This window comes from Suricata suricatta, chromosome 9 (genome assembly GCF_006229205.1).
Source record: "Suricata suricatta isolate VVHF042 chromosome 9, meerkat_22Aug2017_6uvM2_HiC, whole genome shotgun sequence".
NCBI classification, from domain to species: Eukaryota; Metazoa; Chordata; class Mammalia; order Carnivora; family Herpestidae; genus Suricata; species Suricata suricatta.
This window is the reverse complement of record NC_043708.1, coordinates 105,377,348-105,396,166: the sequence shown is the minus strand read 5'-3', so window position 1 is coordinate 105,396,166 and position 18,819 is coordinate 105,377,348. Positions and strand designations below refer to the sequence as shown.

Genomic DNA, 18,819 nt, shown 5'->3' with positions numbered 1-18,819 from the left:
CTCCCCAAGACCCCCAACTGACTGGGGGTTCTGGACCTTGCTTCACAGGCCTGCAGCCCCCTTTGGTCTCACGAGTGTGGGAGTTCCTACTACACCACAGGGATGTGTTCCAGAGTCAACTCCAACTTCAGGTTCTCCAAGACGGTGGCCCCAGCTCTCCAGAGTAAGTAGCTTCAAATCTGCAGATCTCTGCTGAGTGGCTGACAGTCACAGGAGGCCCTGAGCTCTGATCACCACCACCCAGCAGCTACAAAGCAGCACTGGGACTCTAGCCCCGCTCTGCCGCAGAACCTGCGGGTTAGCCCCGCCCTGCTCCGGAACCTGCAGGTTAGTCCCGCCTTGCTCCGGAACCTGCGGGTTAGCCCCGCCCTGCCGCAGAACCTGCGGGTTAGTCCCGCCCTGCTCCGGAACCTGCGGGTTAGTCCTGCCCTGCTCCGGAACCTGCGGGTTAGTCCCGCCCTGCCGCAGAACCTGCGGGTTACCCACCAGAGTGATGGAACCTCCGGTCACCCAGAGGTTATGAAGACAGCCCTGGCAACCAGAGAGGCTCACCGCAACCCACTGAGAGTGGGGAAGAGGTTGCTGGGCCACCATGTATAGCAGGCAAGCTGTGCACAGCACAACTTTGGGGACGTTGTTCACTTAGACTACATTGTGAATGGTGCCCTCTGATGTTATGCAGTGCAGGTGCCTGTAAGTGGAAGGCCAAGGAAAACAGAAATATCCCTTGTAACAGTCCCCTCTAACTGGTGTTCCTGGATATCAGGAAGCTCCACCCAGCTTGCCCAGAGCCTCAAGGAACACAAAACCTCCCACTAACTCCCCACCCGACAAGAAAATCTGGGGAAAAAGTATTCAGACCTTGTCTCCCGCAAGCCCAAACTGCTTGGCTCTCAGCCTCACTGTTTCCTCTGGGCTGAATACCGTCACCCAAGCAGCTGCTAACCGTTTTATTGAGGGTGAGGGGATTAGCACCTCTGGCTAACAGAAGCCAGCCCTGCAAACAGGGCCCAATCAGAGATGGAAGGATGGTGCTTGGTGGCGGGGGCAGGAGCATCAGCCATTGAGGAGCTGCAAAGTGGTTCCTTTAAGGGTGAGGAGAAAGTGTTGAGTCTGTGCTCCCAAAGGAGGCGCCTCGGCTGGGGAGGGGGCCAAGGTCAGTCCCATGAGCTGTGGACAGGGAACCTCACCGCAGGCCAACATGTGACCATCCTGCTCATCTGACTGGGAGTTTATCAGACACAGATCCCAGGGCACCCCCTTTAGAGGCTCTAACTCAGTAGGTCTGGGACAAGCCCCAGGATGTGTGTGTGTGAGTGTGTGTGTGTTCACTGGAGTGTTCCGCCCTGTTTAAGAACCACAGATCTAAAGCAAAGTTCTTTCCAGAATGCTTCCAAAGAAAAATGTGCGATACAAGAAAGAAATAAGAAATAAGAAATACATTCTAATAAAAAAAGATGGCTTAAAAATAAAAACCTGGTTCCTAGCGCTAGATTGGGAACTCCCCTGATTAAGGAATTTCTGTCTCAGTCACTGCCGTGGCCACCAGCACCGCACAGCTGCTAGGTCCACAGGCACGGAGCTAAAGCCGGCCTGGAAAAGGACACAGCTATCTGGTGCGGTCAGCCCAGGAGGACTGGGCATCGCACACTGCACACGGCGTGCAGGTGGACACAGGAATGTACAACTCTGAAGCAGAGGTGATTCTGAGCCTCCAAGTCACCCAAATGCTTCTAAAATGCCTTCCCAAACAGAGCCTGCAACGGTCACCAGGTTCAAAGCCAGCACCTTCTTGTCTCTGGTGGGCACTGACTTCATCAGAGCACACCTTCAGGATACAGGAACTACTGGAATTGTTAACACATAAAAGGCTTCTGCTATCTCACTATAAAGTAGTTGTTATAAATGTGAAAATTTCCCAGTAAAAGTCAGCAGATACCCAATATTTCCATACGATATAATATAGTGTCATGTGGTATATACCACATCACATCGGAGCAACTAATTGCAAAGTAATTCCAATTGTTCCCAAAGAGAAAGAAGTTATTTCTATTTTAAAAGAAGTTTTTTCACTTGTTACGGTTACTAGCGTTTCTTTGTCGGTGTTTATTGTTCGTTTTAACTCGGTATTAAAATTACAAGAATATAGAGAAAGCTTTATGCTCAGAGCAGAGATAAATACACAAATGTGTGGCCTGATGATGTCATTGTCACATTCCCAAAGTAGTTTGCTTTAAAAAAAAAATAGAAAAAATTAAAAGAGGACCAGTTAAGATTCCTGACTTTGTGCTCAGCTCTTTAGAAGCCGTGTCTCCCGAGTTCCTCATGGCGACCCTCTCCTATCATCACACCTGTTTTACAGCAGAGAACTGACCTGAGAGGTCAGGTGACTTGTGCAAGGTCACACCGCTAGTGCTCCGCCAAGCCAGGAGTCAGGCAGTCTGATGTGGGGTCCCACAGTCTTAGCCAGCACACCGTACCGCTCTCCTAAAAAGTGAAACTCACTCATTTAGACTAAATGTGGTAAGTGCAGCCTGCCCATGACAGTAAAACAAACAACAGGGGGCTTCTGATCTGGGCAGGACATTAACCCAGCTGGGGGCAGAGGCAATCAGGCCGCACTTCAGCTCGGTTCAAACAGCCAGCACAGAGTGGTTGAGCAGAGCCAGGAATTCCTGGGCTTGTCATTCCTGTTGCCCAAACCAACCACTAGCCCAAGGACAGCTCCCCAGGTAAGGAATTATATACATATAACAGCGTTCCTCTTCTGTTGTCCTTTGTGCCCCCATCTGGAGGATCAGAGACTGAAAACAGATGCTGACTCACTGGGCAGCCCTGACCGTGTCCCCACTTTCCAGGGTGCCAGACCTACATGGACATCGTCATTGTCCTGGATGGTTCCAACAGCATCTACCCCTGGGTGGAGGTTCAGCACTTCCTCATCAACATCCTAAAGAAGTTTTACATCGGCCCTGGGCAGATCCAGGTGAGCGTCTCTGGGACCCTGTCCTCCTCCGAACAGGGCTCCCCAAACTGATGCAAGACACCGCCCTGGGGCATGAAGAGCATCCTTGCATGTGCTGGCAAGGTGTGGGTGCAAGGGCCTGCGCCAGGCCCCGAGCCCAGGACACATCCGGGGACAGTGGGGGGAGGCTCCACTTCACTGGTCAAACCTATCTTCCCGGATAGGTGCCACTTATTAAGAAAGACTTTAACCAGGTAACCAGGTAGAGTGAAGGCAGGAAAGGTCAAGTAGAACCGTGCTGAGTGAGGCACAGGGGAGGACTGATCTTGACAGAAGGCTCGGGGGGACCTCATGGCCAACTGACATATAGGAGGTACAGGAGGCAGATTTCAAGTCAATCTAGGAAATTATTTTGTAACGATTACAGCTGTTAAAAAGGGAGTGGGCGTCCTCGTGAAGCAATGACTTCCCCATGACGGGAAGACCATATTTAGGGTATCGTGGGGGAATGTGCAGCATCGGGAAGGCAGCAGATAAGCTTAGGGCCCATCCAACAGGAAGGCTTTCTCCTTCTAGTCCTACTGTAAGTCTTTTAAGGCTTTTTGTTTACTTTGAGGCTATGGGTACTGTCTATATCTTATCAGCCTTGGGGATAAAAGAACCCCTTCTAAGTTTTAAGGAAACTTAGTTTCAGCATTTGGTGAAAAATGCCATGGCCCTCAGCTACATTGCTCCTAATATTTTAGGCTTCAGTTCTGTGCTCCAGCAAGAAACACAGTCTGTTGGGCCTTGCTTTAAAATCACAGCCTCCCCTCTCGAAACGCACCTTCCACCTGTCTCACCAAGCCATCCATTCATTCCCAGAGCTTTCCTCTTCCCAGTTTCTCTCCCGTCCTCCTCACTCCCGAACAGTCACAGGCAGAGTGATGACTCCGGGGAGCCAGAGGTCCAGCTCTCGGGGGTCATGATGTTCTGACGTCCTTTCCCCTGCCCTGCAGGTCGGGGTTGTCCAGTATGGAGAAGACGCAGTACATGAATTTCACCTCAATGACTACAGGTCTGTGAAAGATGTGGTAGAAGCCGCCAGCCACATTGACCAGAGAGGAGGAACAGAGACCCGGACGGCATTTGGCATTGAATTTGCTCGGTACAAAAAAAAAACCTAATAAAATAGAAATAATAATAATTTACTTAAATCTCAGATAACTGTTCTAGTTACCTATTGCTGTATGACAGTCCTATACAAAATTCCATGGCTCGAGACAATAATTTATTAACCCCTCAAATTTCTGGGGGTTGGCTGGGCTCAGCTGGTCAATTCTCTCTTGGCGTCTCTCCTGTGAGGTAGTCTGGTGTGTCAGCTGGGGTTGATGTCTTCTGAGGGGTTGACTGGACTGGACATCCAAAATGGCGCCCCCAGGTGGCTGGCGGTTGGCTGGGAGCTCAGTATGGGCTGGCAACCTGAGCACCCAAAGGTGCTCTGAGAGGGAGTATTGCAAGAGAGCTTTCCAGAAGGCCCAAACAGGAACTCTGAGATTGCCTATGACCTAGCCCTCAGAGTTCTGGATGTAACCTCTGCTGGTTTCTGTTGATAAAGTGAGTCATTAAGGCCAGCCCGGATTCTAGGGGAAGAAAATTTGATTCTTCCTCTTGATGGAGGAATGGCGAGGTCACATCACAGAACGTTCGGGATGAGTGGTATTGTTGCAAACAACTACGGGAGATGGGCTCTGCCATGGAGACCCTATAAAAAGTGTGTGTAGGTTCCGTGAGGGCAGAATCTTCCTGTGGAGTGCCTGTCATCAGTGGATTGTGAGGAGCATCGTTAAGTCTAACTTCTGAGGTTGTAGAGTAAGGAGGCTGCCTCCTTAAAAATCACACCAGAACTCACTCACAATGATGATGAAGGTTGCGTCTAGACAGCTCCCTTACAGATGGCTTTGTGCTGACTCCAGCGGGGCTGCCATTGCTCAGAATGTTGTGCTCACCTTCACTGAGATCCGTGAGTGACTTTAGCAGCAATTCCCCAAGATCTTTCAATCTGAGGCCTGCAGTCCTAAAGCATATAGATTTTAAATATATAAATATTACACCTGCCAATATGAGTTCTGCTACATCCAGTGACACCTCAGGCCCATTCTCTTACAATCCCACCTCACAGAGGTTTAGCTGATGTGTTTCACAGAATTCTGCAATGTGAGAGCTACTTAGGAGTCACACAATTTTATACGGTCAAATGATTACGTTTTTTCTAACCTTACAATTCTTTATAATTAAGTTACGGGTTCTGTTTGCTGATAAAACTTGCTCAAACTTTTTTCCTAAATGAACCTCTCTCTGCTTGGGGATGGCTTTTACTCATCCTTGCAAGGAGTGGGCCATTTTGCTCTTTGACTGTCACTGGAATGAGTCCCTGGGGCCCCCAGCAGGCCCTTGTGAAATGGCTGGGGCAACAGAGGAAGCCCGTGCCCACTGAGCTATCGCTTCCTCAGCGTGAACTAAGTGGCCCATCCAGGGATGCAGCCAACCACCCCCAGATCAGTTATGAGTGTGTGATCCAGCAAACAGTTGGAACCAGTCATGACTCAGGTGCACCAGTGAGCTATGCAGTCTGTACCTCAACTGAGGTTTGAAATCTGATCTTCTCAGCCTGCCAAGCGCCAAATTACATGGGGTGTGTTTTAAGGGAAGATGTTTGCTCTCCTCGATTATATACAATGCATTTTTTTCTGTGTACCTGCAAAAGTACGAAGAGCCAGGCCATGGACTTGAGGGGTTCTCAGAGATGGCAATCTGTGGCTCCTGGCCCAGTAGGGAAACTCTGAAAAGCATCAGAAAGGATAAGAGAGTAGGATCCAAGGGAGGGTTGCCAAGAGGGGCTGGCATTTGGCTTGTCCTAGGAAGACCCCAGGATTTAATCAGGAAAGGTGGAAAGGAGACATTCCACCCGGCCAAGGGTAGAAGGGGGGAGAAAGTCAAGGAATGCTTATGTTTAGAGCCTTTTCACATTGGCGTGGGACTCGTGTCGGGGCTGGGGGTATTGGAGGCTGGTTATGAGAGTGCCAATGTCATAGCTAAAACAACCATGACTGGCCACTGAAAGGTCTGAGGCTTGACAGTGTTTTCATCAGATATGCACGTAAAGTGGATCTAACAGTCATGTATGGCTTGGGGGCCATGGGGATAATGACTTCATTCCATCATCATTCACTCAACACTTTTTGTTGAGGGGAGCAAGCAGGAGGAAGGGTTTGGAAGGACAGAAGGATGAAAGGGCCAGATTACGATGGGCTGATGGGCCATTCTCAAGACTGCAGAGAAATGGGGGCCAATGAAGATTTTGAGCAGAAAGGAGACATGATATGGCCTACTTTTCCATAGATCCTCTGGCTTCCAGGTTCACAGGAACTGTTATAGGTATAAGGCCCTTATTGTTCTTAAGGAACTTATAATCTGATTTACAAAGGAATAAATCCAAGTCTTTTTACTCAGTAGGAGATCACAATTTTAAATCTGATGATTCTTGTCAATATTTACCCCATTACAAATGCATACAGATATGCACACAATTCTACTGTATGGAAATATGAACCTGAAAATTTTCTTGACCCCATATATAATAAAACCTGTTTTTCCCCTGACATACTTTTTTACACGGAGTTTCATGTCTTGGCTTGATCCTTCCATGAGCTTATGGAAGCATCTAGAGTCTTCTGTGAGGAACTAGCAGAGTTCTTCCTCCACTGGGTCAGGCTTAAGCTCAAAGTTCAAAGTAATCATGTCAAGTGTGCCGCTGGCCTCTTTCAGTTCAAGGCTCATATTGAAATTTGAGGGTTCTTTTTCTTTAAATATTTATTTATATTTGAGTGAGTGAGGGACAGGCCGAGAGAAAGGGGGACAGAGGATCTGATGCGGGCTCTGCACTGGCAGCAGGGAGCCTGATGCGGGGCTCGAACTCATAAACCGTGAGATCATGACCTGAGCCAAAGTCAGACGCCTAACCGACTGAGCCACCCAGGTGTCCCCGAGGGTTTTTTCTTTAAGTCAGCATGTGCACAATATCATAACGCTGAGAGAGAAGGGCAGATAGCCTGTTTCTCTTCACTGGGAGCTTTCAAGATGCGCTGAACTAACATATTCCAGGTTTTGTGAATTCGTCAACATCTAAGTCATGCATGTCAGCTCATCAGCTTCCGTGTAACAAGAGATCCGTGTAGTAATGAACAGGGCTCAATGCTAGGGGTCAGACCCCAGAGGAGTCAACACAGAGTCTAAGGGAGGCATTTGTTTTTAGGTTGTTATTGGAACATTCTACATGCTGGGCCAGACTTTTGGTCCGTTACTTGTCTGTCCTACTCAGAACCTCATGGTCTAAAGGAGGGCTGGCCACAGAGCCACCAAGAGCCCGTGATGTTTCCAGAACCAGTTTTTGTGCTTCTGAGATGGGTCGCTGGCTGCAAGAGCACCTCCACGGCATCGTGGGTCAGCATGCCAGGCCCCCTGCCCCTGGCTAGACTGCCCCAAAGGCAGCCCAAGCACCTGCTCCAGGCACAAAACAGAGTAAAAAGCAAGAGAGAGGAATATTTGTCATGGACTTCGATATTTAATTGTTCCCAAAATGGAATCAAAGTAGTCCTCATGGGAAAGAGCAGAACTCTGTCAGATGTTATTATGTGTATTTTAGGGATTAGTGTTGTTTGGGGGTTGAATTACTCAGGCCTGTCACCTTTTCAGTATGTGGGGAAGTGGTTCTCAACCCAGGCATTCTTTCTTCTGAAAAATACTGATTGGGTGTCTCAGTGGCTCAATTGGTGGAGTCTGACTTCAGCTCATGAACTCATGGTTCGTGAGTTTGAGCCCTGCGTTGGTCTCTGTGCTGACAGCTCAGAGCCTAGAGCCTGCTTCAGATTCTGTGTCTCCTTCTCTTTCTGCCCCTCTCCTGCTCACTCTCTCTCTTAAAAAATGAATAAAAACATTAAAAACATTTAATGAAAAATACTGATTCCCAGGCCGTGCCCCAGGGATGCTGATTACATGCCCAGGTGGGGTCTAGACATTGGCATTTTTTTAAAACTCCCCCAGGTGATTCTAATGTATAGCTGGGTTTTTGAACCACTAACATAGGGTATCTAAAGGTCCCCATTGGACCTTGAACTTTCCTCCCAAACCCACCTGCTCCCTTTGCCCCAAACAGCATGGTCAGGGCCCTAAAAGGGGCTCTTTAAAGTTACTTTTGAAAGACAAGCAGATACATGACCCATCTGAGTAGTGTGGGAACCTCAACCCAGCTGCTGCTTTTCTTTTTAATATTTTTTAATATCTTTATTTTATTTTGAGAGACAGAGACAGAGAGCGAGAGGGAGAGGGGCAGAGAGAGAGGGAGACACAGAATCTGAAGCAGGCTCCAGGCTCTGAGCAGTCAGCACAGAGCCCGATGCAGGGCTCAAACCCACGAACCGTGAGATCATGACCTGAGCCGACTGAGCCACTCAGGCGCCCCCTGCCCCCTGCACCTGCTTCTTTGGCTCTGAAGGAGCGCTGGGAGCTGCCGCATCCCTACATCCCTCTTGTGACCCTCCCCCATGCTCTGGTTTCAGCTCAGAGGCTTTCCAGAAAGGTGGAAGGAAAGGGGCCAAGAAGGTGATGATCGTCATCACAGATGGGGAGTCCCATGACAGCCCAGACTTGGAGAGGGTGATCCAGCAAAGTGAGAGAGACAACGTGACCAGATACGCTGTGGCCGTGAGTCCTGCCCTGCCTGTCCCACCCTCTGCCACTAGAGGCTTTGCCATCAGACCCCTGGGGTCTCCCAGGGACATTTCCCGGGGAGTGAGCAAGCTGCCCAGGCCCCCAGATGCGCCTCTTCTTGTTACATCCTCTCTTAAAGAGCACCTTGGGAGTTTTCTTTCAGCGCCGTCCAGGGCTATCCACAACAGCTGGGGATAGGCTGGGGGTGGGGGGCATGTACCTCCATTGCCAAAACCTTAAAACACTAGAAAACACCCCCAAGCCACCCAGCCCCCAGAAAGCTGTCTTAGAACAGGGGCCTTATTTCTGACTGCTCGGAGCCTGGAGCCTGCTCCAGATTTCTGTGTCTCCCTGTTTCAAATTGCAAGTGGGACCCCCAGTTCTGCCCAGGGCATCTGAAACAGGGGCTCCAGCCATGCGGGGCTGGGGGCTGCGGGCGTGTGGGGAGGCCTGTGCTATGTCCTGGTTTGTCGCCCTGCCCCCGTTCCCTGGCAGGTCCTGGGCTACTACAACCGCAGGGGGATCAACCCAGAAGCTTTTCTGAATGAGATCAAGTACATCGCCAGTGACCCGGATGACAAGCACTTCTTCAACGTGACCGACGAGGCGGCCCTGAAGGACATTGTCGATGCCCTGGGGGACAGGATCTTCAGCTTGGAAGGTGAGGGACACGTACCGAGAGGGGTGTATGCTCCCGGGTGCACATCAGGTGAACCCCACAGAGCAAGATCCAGCCCCACAACACGGAAAGCCTTAGCAGGAGCTATCCCTTCGTGATAAAGGCCATGGTATTCTGTGCTGCAGCTCACAGACAGCCCCAGACTGTGGCTCTGACGACATTCTCCTATACCACGGAGGAGCCCAAAGCTCATAGGACCCAAGTGACTCGCCAAAGCTTCCGCAGCTTTGGGAAGGAGACGGGCTTTGAACCAGTTTTGCCAGATTTAGCAAATATAAAAGACCGTATTTGCGGCAGACTTACACTAAGAAATTATCTGCTGGTTGTCTGAAATTCAAATGTATTTTTTTAAGTTTATTTATTTTTGAGAAAGAAAGATTATTTTATTTTTTGAGAGAGAGAAAATGTGAGAGAGGGAGAGGCTGAGAGTGAGGGACAGAGGATCTGAAGTGGGCTGACAGCACAGAGCCCAACTCGGGGCTTGAACCCACAAACCGTGAGATCATGACCTGAGCCAAAGTCGGATGCTTAACCGACTGAGCCACCAAGGTACCTCCTAAAATTCAAATTTAACTGGCCATCCTGTATTATATCTGGCAACCCTAGTATGGACGTCCCTGGGCCTGACTCTGTAGCCTGGGCCACTTTGTCCTTGAGTCCTATTTCCTGCTTTGCCAAAGTACTTTGGATAGTCTTCTTTCCTATCGCCTCTCTCCTTAGTACATTTTTTTCTCCTTAGTACTTTTTAAATGTTTATTTATTTTTGAGAGACAGAAAGACAGAGAGAGGGAGACAAAGGATCTGAAGTAGGCTCTGCACCGACAGCCGAGAGCCTGGGGTGGGGCTCGAACTCATGAACCGTGAGATCATGACCTGAGCCAGAGTCCGATGCTTAACCGAAGGTGCCCCTCTCCTTACTCTTAAATATCAGTTTTGATTGCACGGACCTCCTTTGCGCATGCATCGCTATAGCCGTTCCCTGCAACATGGGGCTGTGCCACATGGGGGGAGGGTCACAGAGATAGAAGGCAGTGTGGACGCGCCTGCGCAGTCCACAGCACTATGGAAAAGACGAGCTACAGACACACGAGTTGACGAATGCAGCCCTCATCCACAAGGATAAAGGAAAAGAAAGTGTGAACCTGAACTTCAACACTCCCACCAGAACTTAAATACCCAGCTGAGTCTGTTTGTCCCAGAAACAGTTGCCTTGGGCGTTGAGAACATCGGCTCCCGTGACGTGTTCGGGAGGCCCTCTATGGGGAGGGACTTTCAGCACACATGGGTGACTTGTGCGAATCTGGGGTGGTGACAGGTCTCCCTCCCAAGGGTTCCATTCGATGTCTGGGAATCATCCAGAGGCATCTGGAACCAAATCTGGTAAAAAATGGGAATGAGAGAAGTGAGGAAAAGAAACAGAATGTCCATTTCTTGCCAAGGATGTAGACTGTTTCTTTCCAGGCGCTTTTCTCGCTCTTTCCCCTCTTTCCACACTCATATGGCGCACGTGCTCTGTCACATAACCCGTCCTAAACCCTTTGCGGCAGTGGCTGGACTACTAATAGTGAAGCCAACGGCCACCTGGAAGGTGCCTGGCCCCTCCCAGTGCGGGCTGCCTTGGGCCCCCCTTCCGTCCCCGGAGGTGCCCCGAGGACCCAGGTGCTGCGGACGGGGCCGCAGGTGTGTGGCGCTAGGCAATCTGGCGTGCAGCTGAGGTCTTTCTGTCCCTCCTTTTTAGGCACCAACAAGAACGAAACGTCCTTCGGGCTGGAGATGTCCCAGACAGGCTTTTCTTCTCACGTGGTGGAGGTAGGCCAGGGTGGGAGCTGCCCTCCCACATACTTCGGAGCCCTCTCGGTGGCCCCGCCGCCTTTCCTAGGCTGTCCCTCACCCCCCCTCACTTCCTTTCTCTGGGTCTCTCTGTCTTCTGTGGCTGCAAGGGGCAAGTCAAGGTCTTCAACCTACAAGCCCTTTTCAGCAGGGAGCGAGCTGCACATAACGAACCACCTGCACAGGGGGCCGATGGGGGCACTTCCTCCAGGCCCGAAGGTCCCCTGCAGTCCACGAGCCTTGTGCAAAAATTGGGTCACCGTGGCAGAGGCTGTTGCCCGAGGTGGCCTGTGCATGCATGGGCATGGCCCTGAGCTGATGGAGGGAGGACGTCCAGATGGGCCAGATGTGCTCCCGGGGCAGACTCGGCCTCAGACGGCAGAGGGCCCAGGTGGCCACATGGTGTCACAAGCAGCATGTCACGTCAGAGCTCTGCATTGGTGACCTAGAGCGTCAGGCTGTCACTCGCCCTGGACGCGCCTCACCTAGTTCTGATTGGCAAGATGGGGCTGAAACCTCACAGGATTGCCAGGGGTGTGGGAGTGGCAGAGAGCCAGTATCTGCGAAAATGCGTTATAAACCACGGAGTCCTACCTGGGGGCACCGCGTGCCGGGAGGACCGCCTGGCAGGAGTCTGTGTCCGAGAGCATGCTTTGGGTGGAGCGGTTCCTGGGTATTCTGCCCCAGGCTGGCCCCGTGCGACTGTACTTATGCCCCCTAACTCGCCAGAAAAGACCTGCCTACTTCTTCATCACCTCCATTATCTCACTAAACCCCCCGCCCCCAACTACTCTGTGAGGTGACTAGGGTAGGATCCCTTGTTCCCGGTCTCTGGATAAATAAACCGAGTCACACAAAGTCTGAGTGACCTGCTAAAGTGACCTAAGTAGAAAAATGTGAGTCTCTCACTCTTCGTCCCCACGTGGAGCAGCTGTTCCCCGAGAGCATGTTGAATCTCACGGGGTCTGAGTCAGAAACCCTGAATCGGAGGCGGAGGGGACATGGGCACAGGCAGCAGGATGGAAACCTGACTCACTACATCTGGACAGGCTCGTGCCCACCCAGACACAGCAAGATACAAATGGAGCCGCCTCTAACCATAACAGTATTGTCGTATGTGCACGGCACTTTTTCCAGGACATTCCTGTGCCCCATTTCCTGCTCAGCACAGCCCTGCCGGCTGACAGGCAGGAAGAGTTGGCCCATTTCAGATGGTCAGGTCTGCAAATCTCCATGCCTTCTCTATGCTGGGCCCTGTGCCGGGTCTGGGAAGGTGCCGTCTCCTGCTTCTAACACTAGTCTGTGTGTGCCCAGGAATCGGGGAACCTGAAGAGAAGGGGAGGTTACAATGAGGTTCAGGTGTTCAGGAACACTTGCGATGAACCCTAAAAAGGGCCCCAACAACTCAGCATGCCAAGCAGGAGGAGTCCCTGCAGGCCCCATAGACCCCCCGACCCCAGCAGCACTGAGGGCACCAAGAGCTCAGAGTCCCGGCCTGTTGTTTAGGTCAAGGTGATGCACTGCCCCATGCAGATTCTTATACCTGTCCAACTCCTTGTCATCCCCCTGGGTGGAGAGACCGGAGGGCCTCTCCCCTTCCTTATCACCACCCCAGGTCTTCTAACGCCCCCGAGTCTGGTTTTCAAGTGACAGGCATCTGGAAGTTTTTATCTGATAGGACTCCTAAAGAGGAGATGATTAAGTCTGAATCTGAGACTCTTTAATACTTAAAAAGGAAACAATAATCCTTCCAAATCCAAAGGAATGGAGCCACGATGGTGGGCTGTCTGGTGCTGTGACTGGTCACTGGGTTGCTATTTTAGGGCCCAGAGGGTTCTCAGTGCTGGCCACTGAGGCCACCATAATTGGCCACAGCCCTTCTGTCCCTGGGAGTCCAGCTCCACCGCTCTCAGGGCTGGTCAGCCCTCTCTAGGGATGGGGGGCAGGTCGTCCAGCCTTTCAGCTTTGCCCAGAGCAGGTCTTGAACCCAAATGAGTCCATGTCCTGGGCAAGCTCTCAGGCTCTGCATTCCACAGATGGCCTCAGACAGCTACTTCCTGCAAATGTGAGAAGAAGCCTTCAGCTTCCCTGGGCCTGTTTCGTGATGACAGAAGGAAAGGTCTCTAGTCCTGGAGGAAAGGACCCCATAGAATCTTCTCAAATAGCAGAGGAGGGGCCTGGTGGCTCATCACCTGGGCTGCTGTTGCCTGTCTACAAGGAAACCAGTCTTTGAGTTAAAAAGGGTAAAAGCAACAAGAGGAAGGGGAGACTGGAGCCCAGGGTAGGAGAGGAGACCCCAGAACATCACCTGGTCACCCAAAGAGCCCAACGCCTCAGACCACAAAAAAATAAGATCCCAGGCCACTGGGAAAACCTAGGAACCTAAGTCAGCCCAGCAAACTAGTCTTGATTTGCCAAAAAGGAGAAAGAGAACATTCTGGAAATGACCATCAAGAAAGCCAGCTATGGATCTCCAGTCAAATTCTAAAACAGATTTTTAAGCCAATGGTTCCATTAGCATTTGGAAATGAATGCAAGAGTCACTAATAGCTGGAGTGTCTTCTATGAGTCCTGGCTGCGTGCAGAGGTGGTGAACTCCCTGTTGAGCTGGGTAATCAAGAAAAAGCTGCAAGAGTTCGCCAGAAGGCTTATAAAAGGGATCCATATCTCTCAAGTGGGGGTCGTAGACTCTAAGAGTCTATAATCCACACAGGCCAAGACGGAAGCTGTGCAGAAAGAAAGGGGACAATAAATAGTGGATGCCCATTGGTGGTGGGTGCAGCTAGGGTGCTCCTCCTACCCGAGGGCTCTGTGGAGGAATTTCACAGGGACCTCTTACCTCTCCCCAACCCCAAAAGTTTACAGAAGGAAGCAATTTTATTAGGGTGGATCCTGTCTACACAAATACAGTTGAGTTGGTGACTCAACTGACGGGATGAGACTGTTTCCTTTTAACCTACATGTGATGACCTGGCAAGCCCAGCCCTCACTTATGTCTGCAACAGGTCAAGGGTGGGGAGACTCCTACCTCCCAGACCAGCTGCTCCAGCCACCCTCCAGCTTCTTCAGCCTGTGCCCTTCCCGCAGCCCCTACTGGAACTGTGGGCTGGATGGCCAAGGGCATTGGCTGTTATCTAAGGTGCTTAGCTGTGGAAGCTTTAATCTTTCCATTTGATTTTTTTTGAAGTTTATTTATTTATCTTGAGAGAGAGCTCAAGCCAGGGAGGGGCAGAGAGAGAAGAGAGAAAATCCCAAGCAGGTTGCACAGCCCCAAGCCTGAGGCAGGGCCCTAACTCAAGAACCGTCAGATCATGTCCTGAACCAAAATCAAGAGTCAGCCACCTAACAAACTAAGCCACTACAAAAACACTTGAACTAGTTTTGCACATTTGATTCAATCAAAAATGAAAGAAACTGGGGTGCCTGCATGGTTCAGTTGGTTAAGCATCCAACTTTTGATTTCAGCAGTCAGTACGGAGTCTGCTTAGGATTCTCTCTCTCCCTCTCTTTCTGCTCCTCCCCTACTTGCTCTCATTTTGTCTCTCTCTCTTTCTCGTTTTCTCTCTGTCTCTCTCTCAAAATAAATAAATAAACTTAAAAAAAAATGGAAGAAACTAATCCATAACGGTGACGTGAGGGTTTGGTACCTACAGGCTGTAAACCCTACACCCCATCACCTTAACCCGTGGACCCCTCCACGCCAGCCAGGGCAGGCAGCCAGGGCTGTCCGTGGGCCCCACCGCATGAGGCCCGGATGTGGTAGCCAGGGTCCACAGGCATGCTGTTCCAGATTGTTTTCAAGTGACTGCTGGTGGCAGGAACCATTTCCAGGTCGTCAGGGTCCTCCTAAGCCCAGCCCCATGTCTCAGGCTGTGCTCTGGTGCCCAGCACCCCAACTCCTGGGCCTTGTTCTGGGGACCTCTGAGCAGAGAAGACCAACCCACCAATCAGAAACGAGTGGTCAAGTACAGTGTGCCCTTGCTCCCCACACCACCTCTTGGCTGCCCTGCCTACCGGCTTCCAGCACAGTGAAGGGCTTCTCTCCACAGAAGATCTAGACCTTGTTTCTGGGTGCTTCCTGCCCAATCCCGTCTAAGCCTCCTGGCACTCAGCCCTTCCTCAGGCTCCACTTTGGGCTTGTTAAAAATACATCGACTATGACAGAATCCGAGCAATTAGCAACAGCATAATCCATCCTCTTCATGATGTATTTGCCTTAGGAGGGGCTCTTGGATCTTCTACAGTCACTCTGATGATGGACATGCAGGCTAGGGAGCCATGGAGGGGTCTGGGGAAAAGGGCAGGACTCAGCACACGGGACCACCAGCAGCACCCCAACCCCCCACTGGACTGCAGCGGCCTGCCTATCCAGAGCCAAGAATTGTTGGCGTCTGGTATTCTCATTCCATTAGTGCAGGGCAAGGAGAAAGCACTGCCTGACTGTGTGGCCTTAGACAAATCCTTTAACTTCTCTGAACCTCCGTCTTTGAGCAGATGTCTGAAAATATCTGTGGAATTGAATCTTGAGGCTTGGGACTGGAAATGTACATTTTGAGACTTACCAGTAAATCAAGTAAGAGTTTCTTAAAATCCTGTCCTAACTCCACCCACGTCCTCAGTTGCCCCCGAAACAGGCTGCCCTTGCCTCCACCAGCACTCTCCTTGGGCTGCTCTAATGACTCATCTGCAGCACCAACTTGACTGTGAGATCTGATTCTTTGACTCCTGCGTCCCCAGTACTTTATGGATTAAATAATGAGAGGAGCTACTATATACTAAGTCCTTGCTGCTGCCAAGCACCGTGCTAAGAATTAAACATGTTAATTCTTCCAACAAAATGATTTATAGCTGAGGCTGAGACAGAGCAACAGAGAGAGAGGAGGAGAAAAAAAGGAAGGGAGAGAGAGAGAAAAGCTTGCCCAAGGTCACAGAGCTAGAAGCTTTGGAGCTGGAATTGGAGTTCAGGAATGTCTGACTCCAAACTTCATGCTCTAACCACTGGGCTAGGGATTCCCAGCCTCAGTTCAACTGACAGTTTGGGCTGGATAATTCTTTGCTGTGGGGCTGTCCTGTGTATTGTAGGTGGCAGGCCCAGCCACTCCCCACTAGACGCCACACCGACCCCAACACCACCTGCAGCTATGACAACCAACGCCTTCTCCAGACATTGCCAGGTATTGTCTGGGGGTAAACACCCCTCCCCATCTGCCCCACCCATTTGGGAACCCACTGCCCTAAATGATGCAGTTTCTAGCATTAGGGACCCAACCCTGGGGAACAGGGACTGGCTGGGAACACAGTTTGAAGAGAGATGGTCACATGTACCAGAAACATTCGGCTCAGCTGGGGAGGCAAGACTACTGCAGAGGTGAGGTGAGAAGGTAGCTAATGGCTGAGCTAGTAGAATTGGACAGCAGGTGCTATGCTCAAGTGAATATGGGTACAGGTTGTCTATAGGGAGGGCACAGACTTGGCCTTGGACCTGCTCAGGGCCACCATGCCTGCATCCTCATTTCTGCACAGGATGCTAGAAAAGTCAGCTTGTGCCAAGGGTCCATGTGCAAGGCCACCCAGGCACACTCTAGTAATACTTGAGGAAGCTCACATGGCCCCGTGGGAAAGGAAGCCATAAATCAGGGAGCCGGTGCCAGGACTGGAGCATGGGAGGAGGCTCTTCTCTGGAATGCCCTCCTATTTGTTTTCCAGCTGGGCCTACATGCCTAGCTTCCTCTGTCAAGAATTTGGCTCTTTTGGGGGGACCCTGCCCCTCCAATTTTTTTCCCAATTCAAAATGTCTAGGCCTTCCAAGCTGGGGAAAGATAGTGCCATACTGAGGTTTGCTCCACCTGCCCCTCCCGGCCAGCCCTCTCCCCACCGTCCTTAGTGAGGCTCTCCCTGGCAACAGAACCCTCTCGAGATAGGGCCACCCTTTGGGAGCACAGGCCTGTGGGCACTGCCAGGGTGAGACAGTGTAAGGCAAGAGCCTGTGAGCAATCACCCAGCCCAATGCTGCAGAATCTGGAAGTCTGGTGGAATCCCCAAGCCTCACATACATACGGTGGGTCGGCATCAGGTCCTCCCCAGAGGAATCCCAGTCCTCCTCAGTACATCATGGAGACTTCCAGTCGCCTGCAAAGCCAAAACTTCATCTTCAAAGGCCTCTTCCTGAAGGAAGTAGCCTGGTCCTGCAGTAGCAAACTTGGATTCAGCTGAAAGAGAGAGGAAGGAGAGAGAGAGGCGAGGTCCAAACGTCACTGTACTCTTAAAGGGTGCTCCGATGGAGACCCAGAAGCAGAGTTCAAGGGCTGCTCGTGGCTCTTGTCTCCCCTGCCCAACCCACCATGCATCATGCTGCTCCAAGTCCCAGCCCCACCCTCACTTGCTGTTCAGCCTCGGACAAGTCCCTTTCCCTCTCTGAACCATGGATGCCATTTGTCAAGTGTGAATAATGAGCATCTGATGTGCTGGGAGCTCTCACAAATGGGTGACTGGATGAGAAAGTACTTTGCAAAGAAGGGAGCACACCCGAAGTGCGAGGAGCACTGGCCATGACTGTGGGCACTTTGAGGTGCTGGCCCTGATCCCAGCCCAGCAGATCATCAGGCACTCCCAGGCTGAGGCTCACACAGACTAGGAGGAAAAAGCCAATTATAAAGTGGACATTAAACACAACCAAGTACATCAGACTCTCCAGAGACCAGCTGACTTATGGTCATAACATTATCTGAACAGTCGGTTCTACTTCCAGAGAATTCAGACTTTTAAACCTTATTGAAGATCAACTTCACTCTTTAAAGTGACCGCTGGGAAATGAGAAATGGAAGGTCAGAGTGAGGTTCAGAGTCTTGCCCCCTCCACCGCCACCAGTGAAACCACTGCATGGTGACACTGTCTGCCTGCTCATTCGTGGCCCCCAGTGTCCCAAGGCCAGAATCACATTTTTCTATTGGCAACGTTGTATTGGAGGTGAGGGGAGATGGGGTGCCCTGGGCACCAAGTGGTGGGGGAACCTCAAATCCTGCCAACCAGCCAGGATTAGGGAGGCTCAGTGGAGGAGAGAGGTGACTTAACCTGCCAGTGCTTTCATGGCCCAAAGCCGGGGTACAACCTGCCGGGCCAGGAACCACCAAGGTTACCCAGGAAGGCGGCCCTCTCTGCTTCCAAGTGCTTGCTGTTTGTCTTCTTGTACCCACGAGCTTTGCGTGTTGTTTAAGGAGGTGATGGTGGATAGGGTGTAGGGGCAGCCCAGAGAGTGAGGGGACCTGCCAGGAGTCAGTAACAGGGAGACTGCCCCTCAGGGAGCCAGACCTCCCGTCTTCCTGCCCGAGCACTGCAGCACCACTTACCCTGCTGTTAAAGACAAGTTCCCTTCCTCGAGGTGTAGGCTGTGACGGATGTGGCCTGGCTTATCTGTCCAGCCTCATCAGAGTCACTCTGGCCCCCGTCACTCTGCACTCCAGCCCATCAAACCACTTTCAGTTCCATAAAACCAATGCCTCTAAAACTCTCTCCAGCTGCAAGGCCTTTGCATATTTGTCCCCTCCCCCTCCAGGTGTCCAGGTGAGTATCGCTTACTCAAAACGCTTTTCCTGACTCC

The 18,819-nt window shown here is 51.2% G+C and overlaps 1 protein-coding gene across 1 annotated transcript in view; it reads left to right on the top strand.

Annotated features, from left to right (window-relative positions):
* The window catches only part of ITGA11 (integrin subunit alpha 11), a 104,806-nt gene that overhangs the window by 50,601 nt on the left and 35,386 nt on the right, over window positions 1-18,819 (top strand). Inside the window, exons 5-10 of the mRNA XM_029952261.1 lie at window positions 49-163; window positions 2,859-2,986; window positions 3,964-4,112; window positions 8,563-8,707; window positions 9,209-9,374; window positions 11,131-11,201. Coding sequence (XP_029808121.1) covers window positions 49-163; window positions 2,859-2,986; window positions 3,964-4,112; window positions 8,563-8,707; window positions 9,209-9,374; window positions 11,131-11,201 — 774 coding nt within the window. The remainder of the gene's footprint in view (window positions 1-48; window positions 164-2,858; window positions 2,987-3,963; window positions 4,113-8,562; window positions 8,708-9,208; window positions 9,375-11,130; window positions 11,202-18,819) is intronic.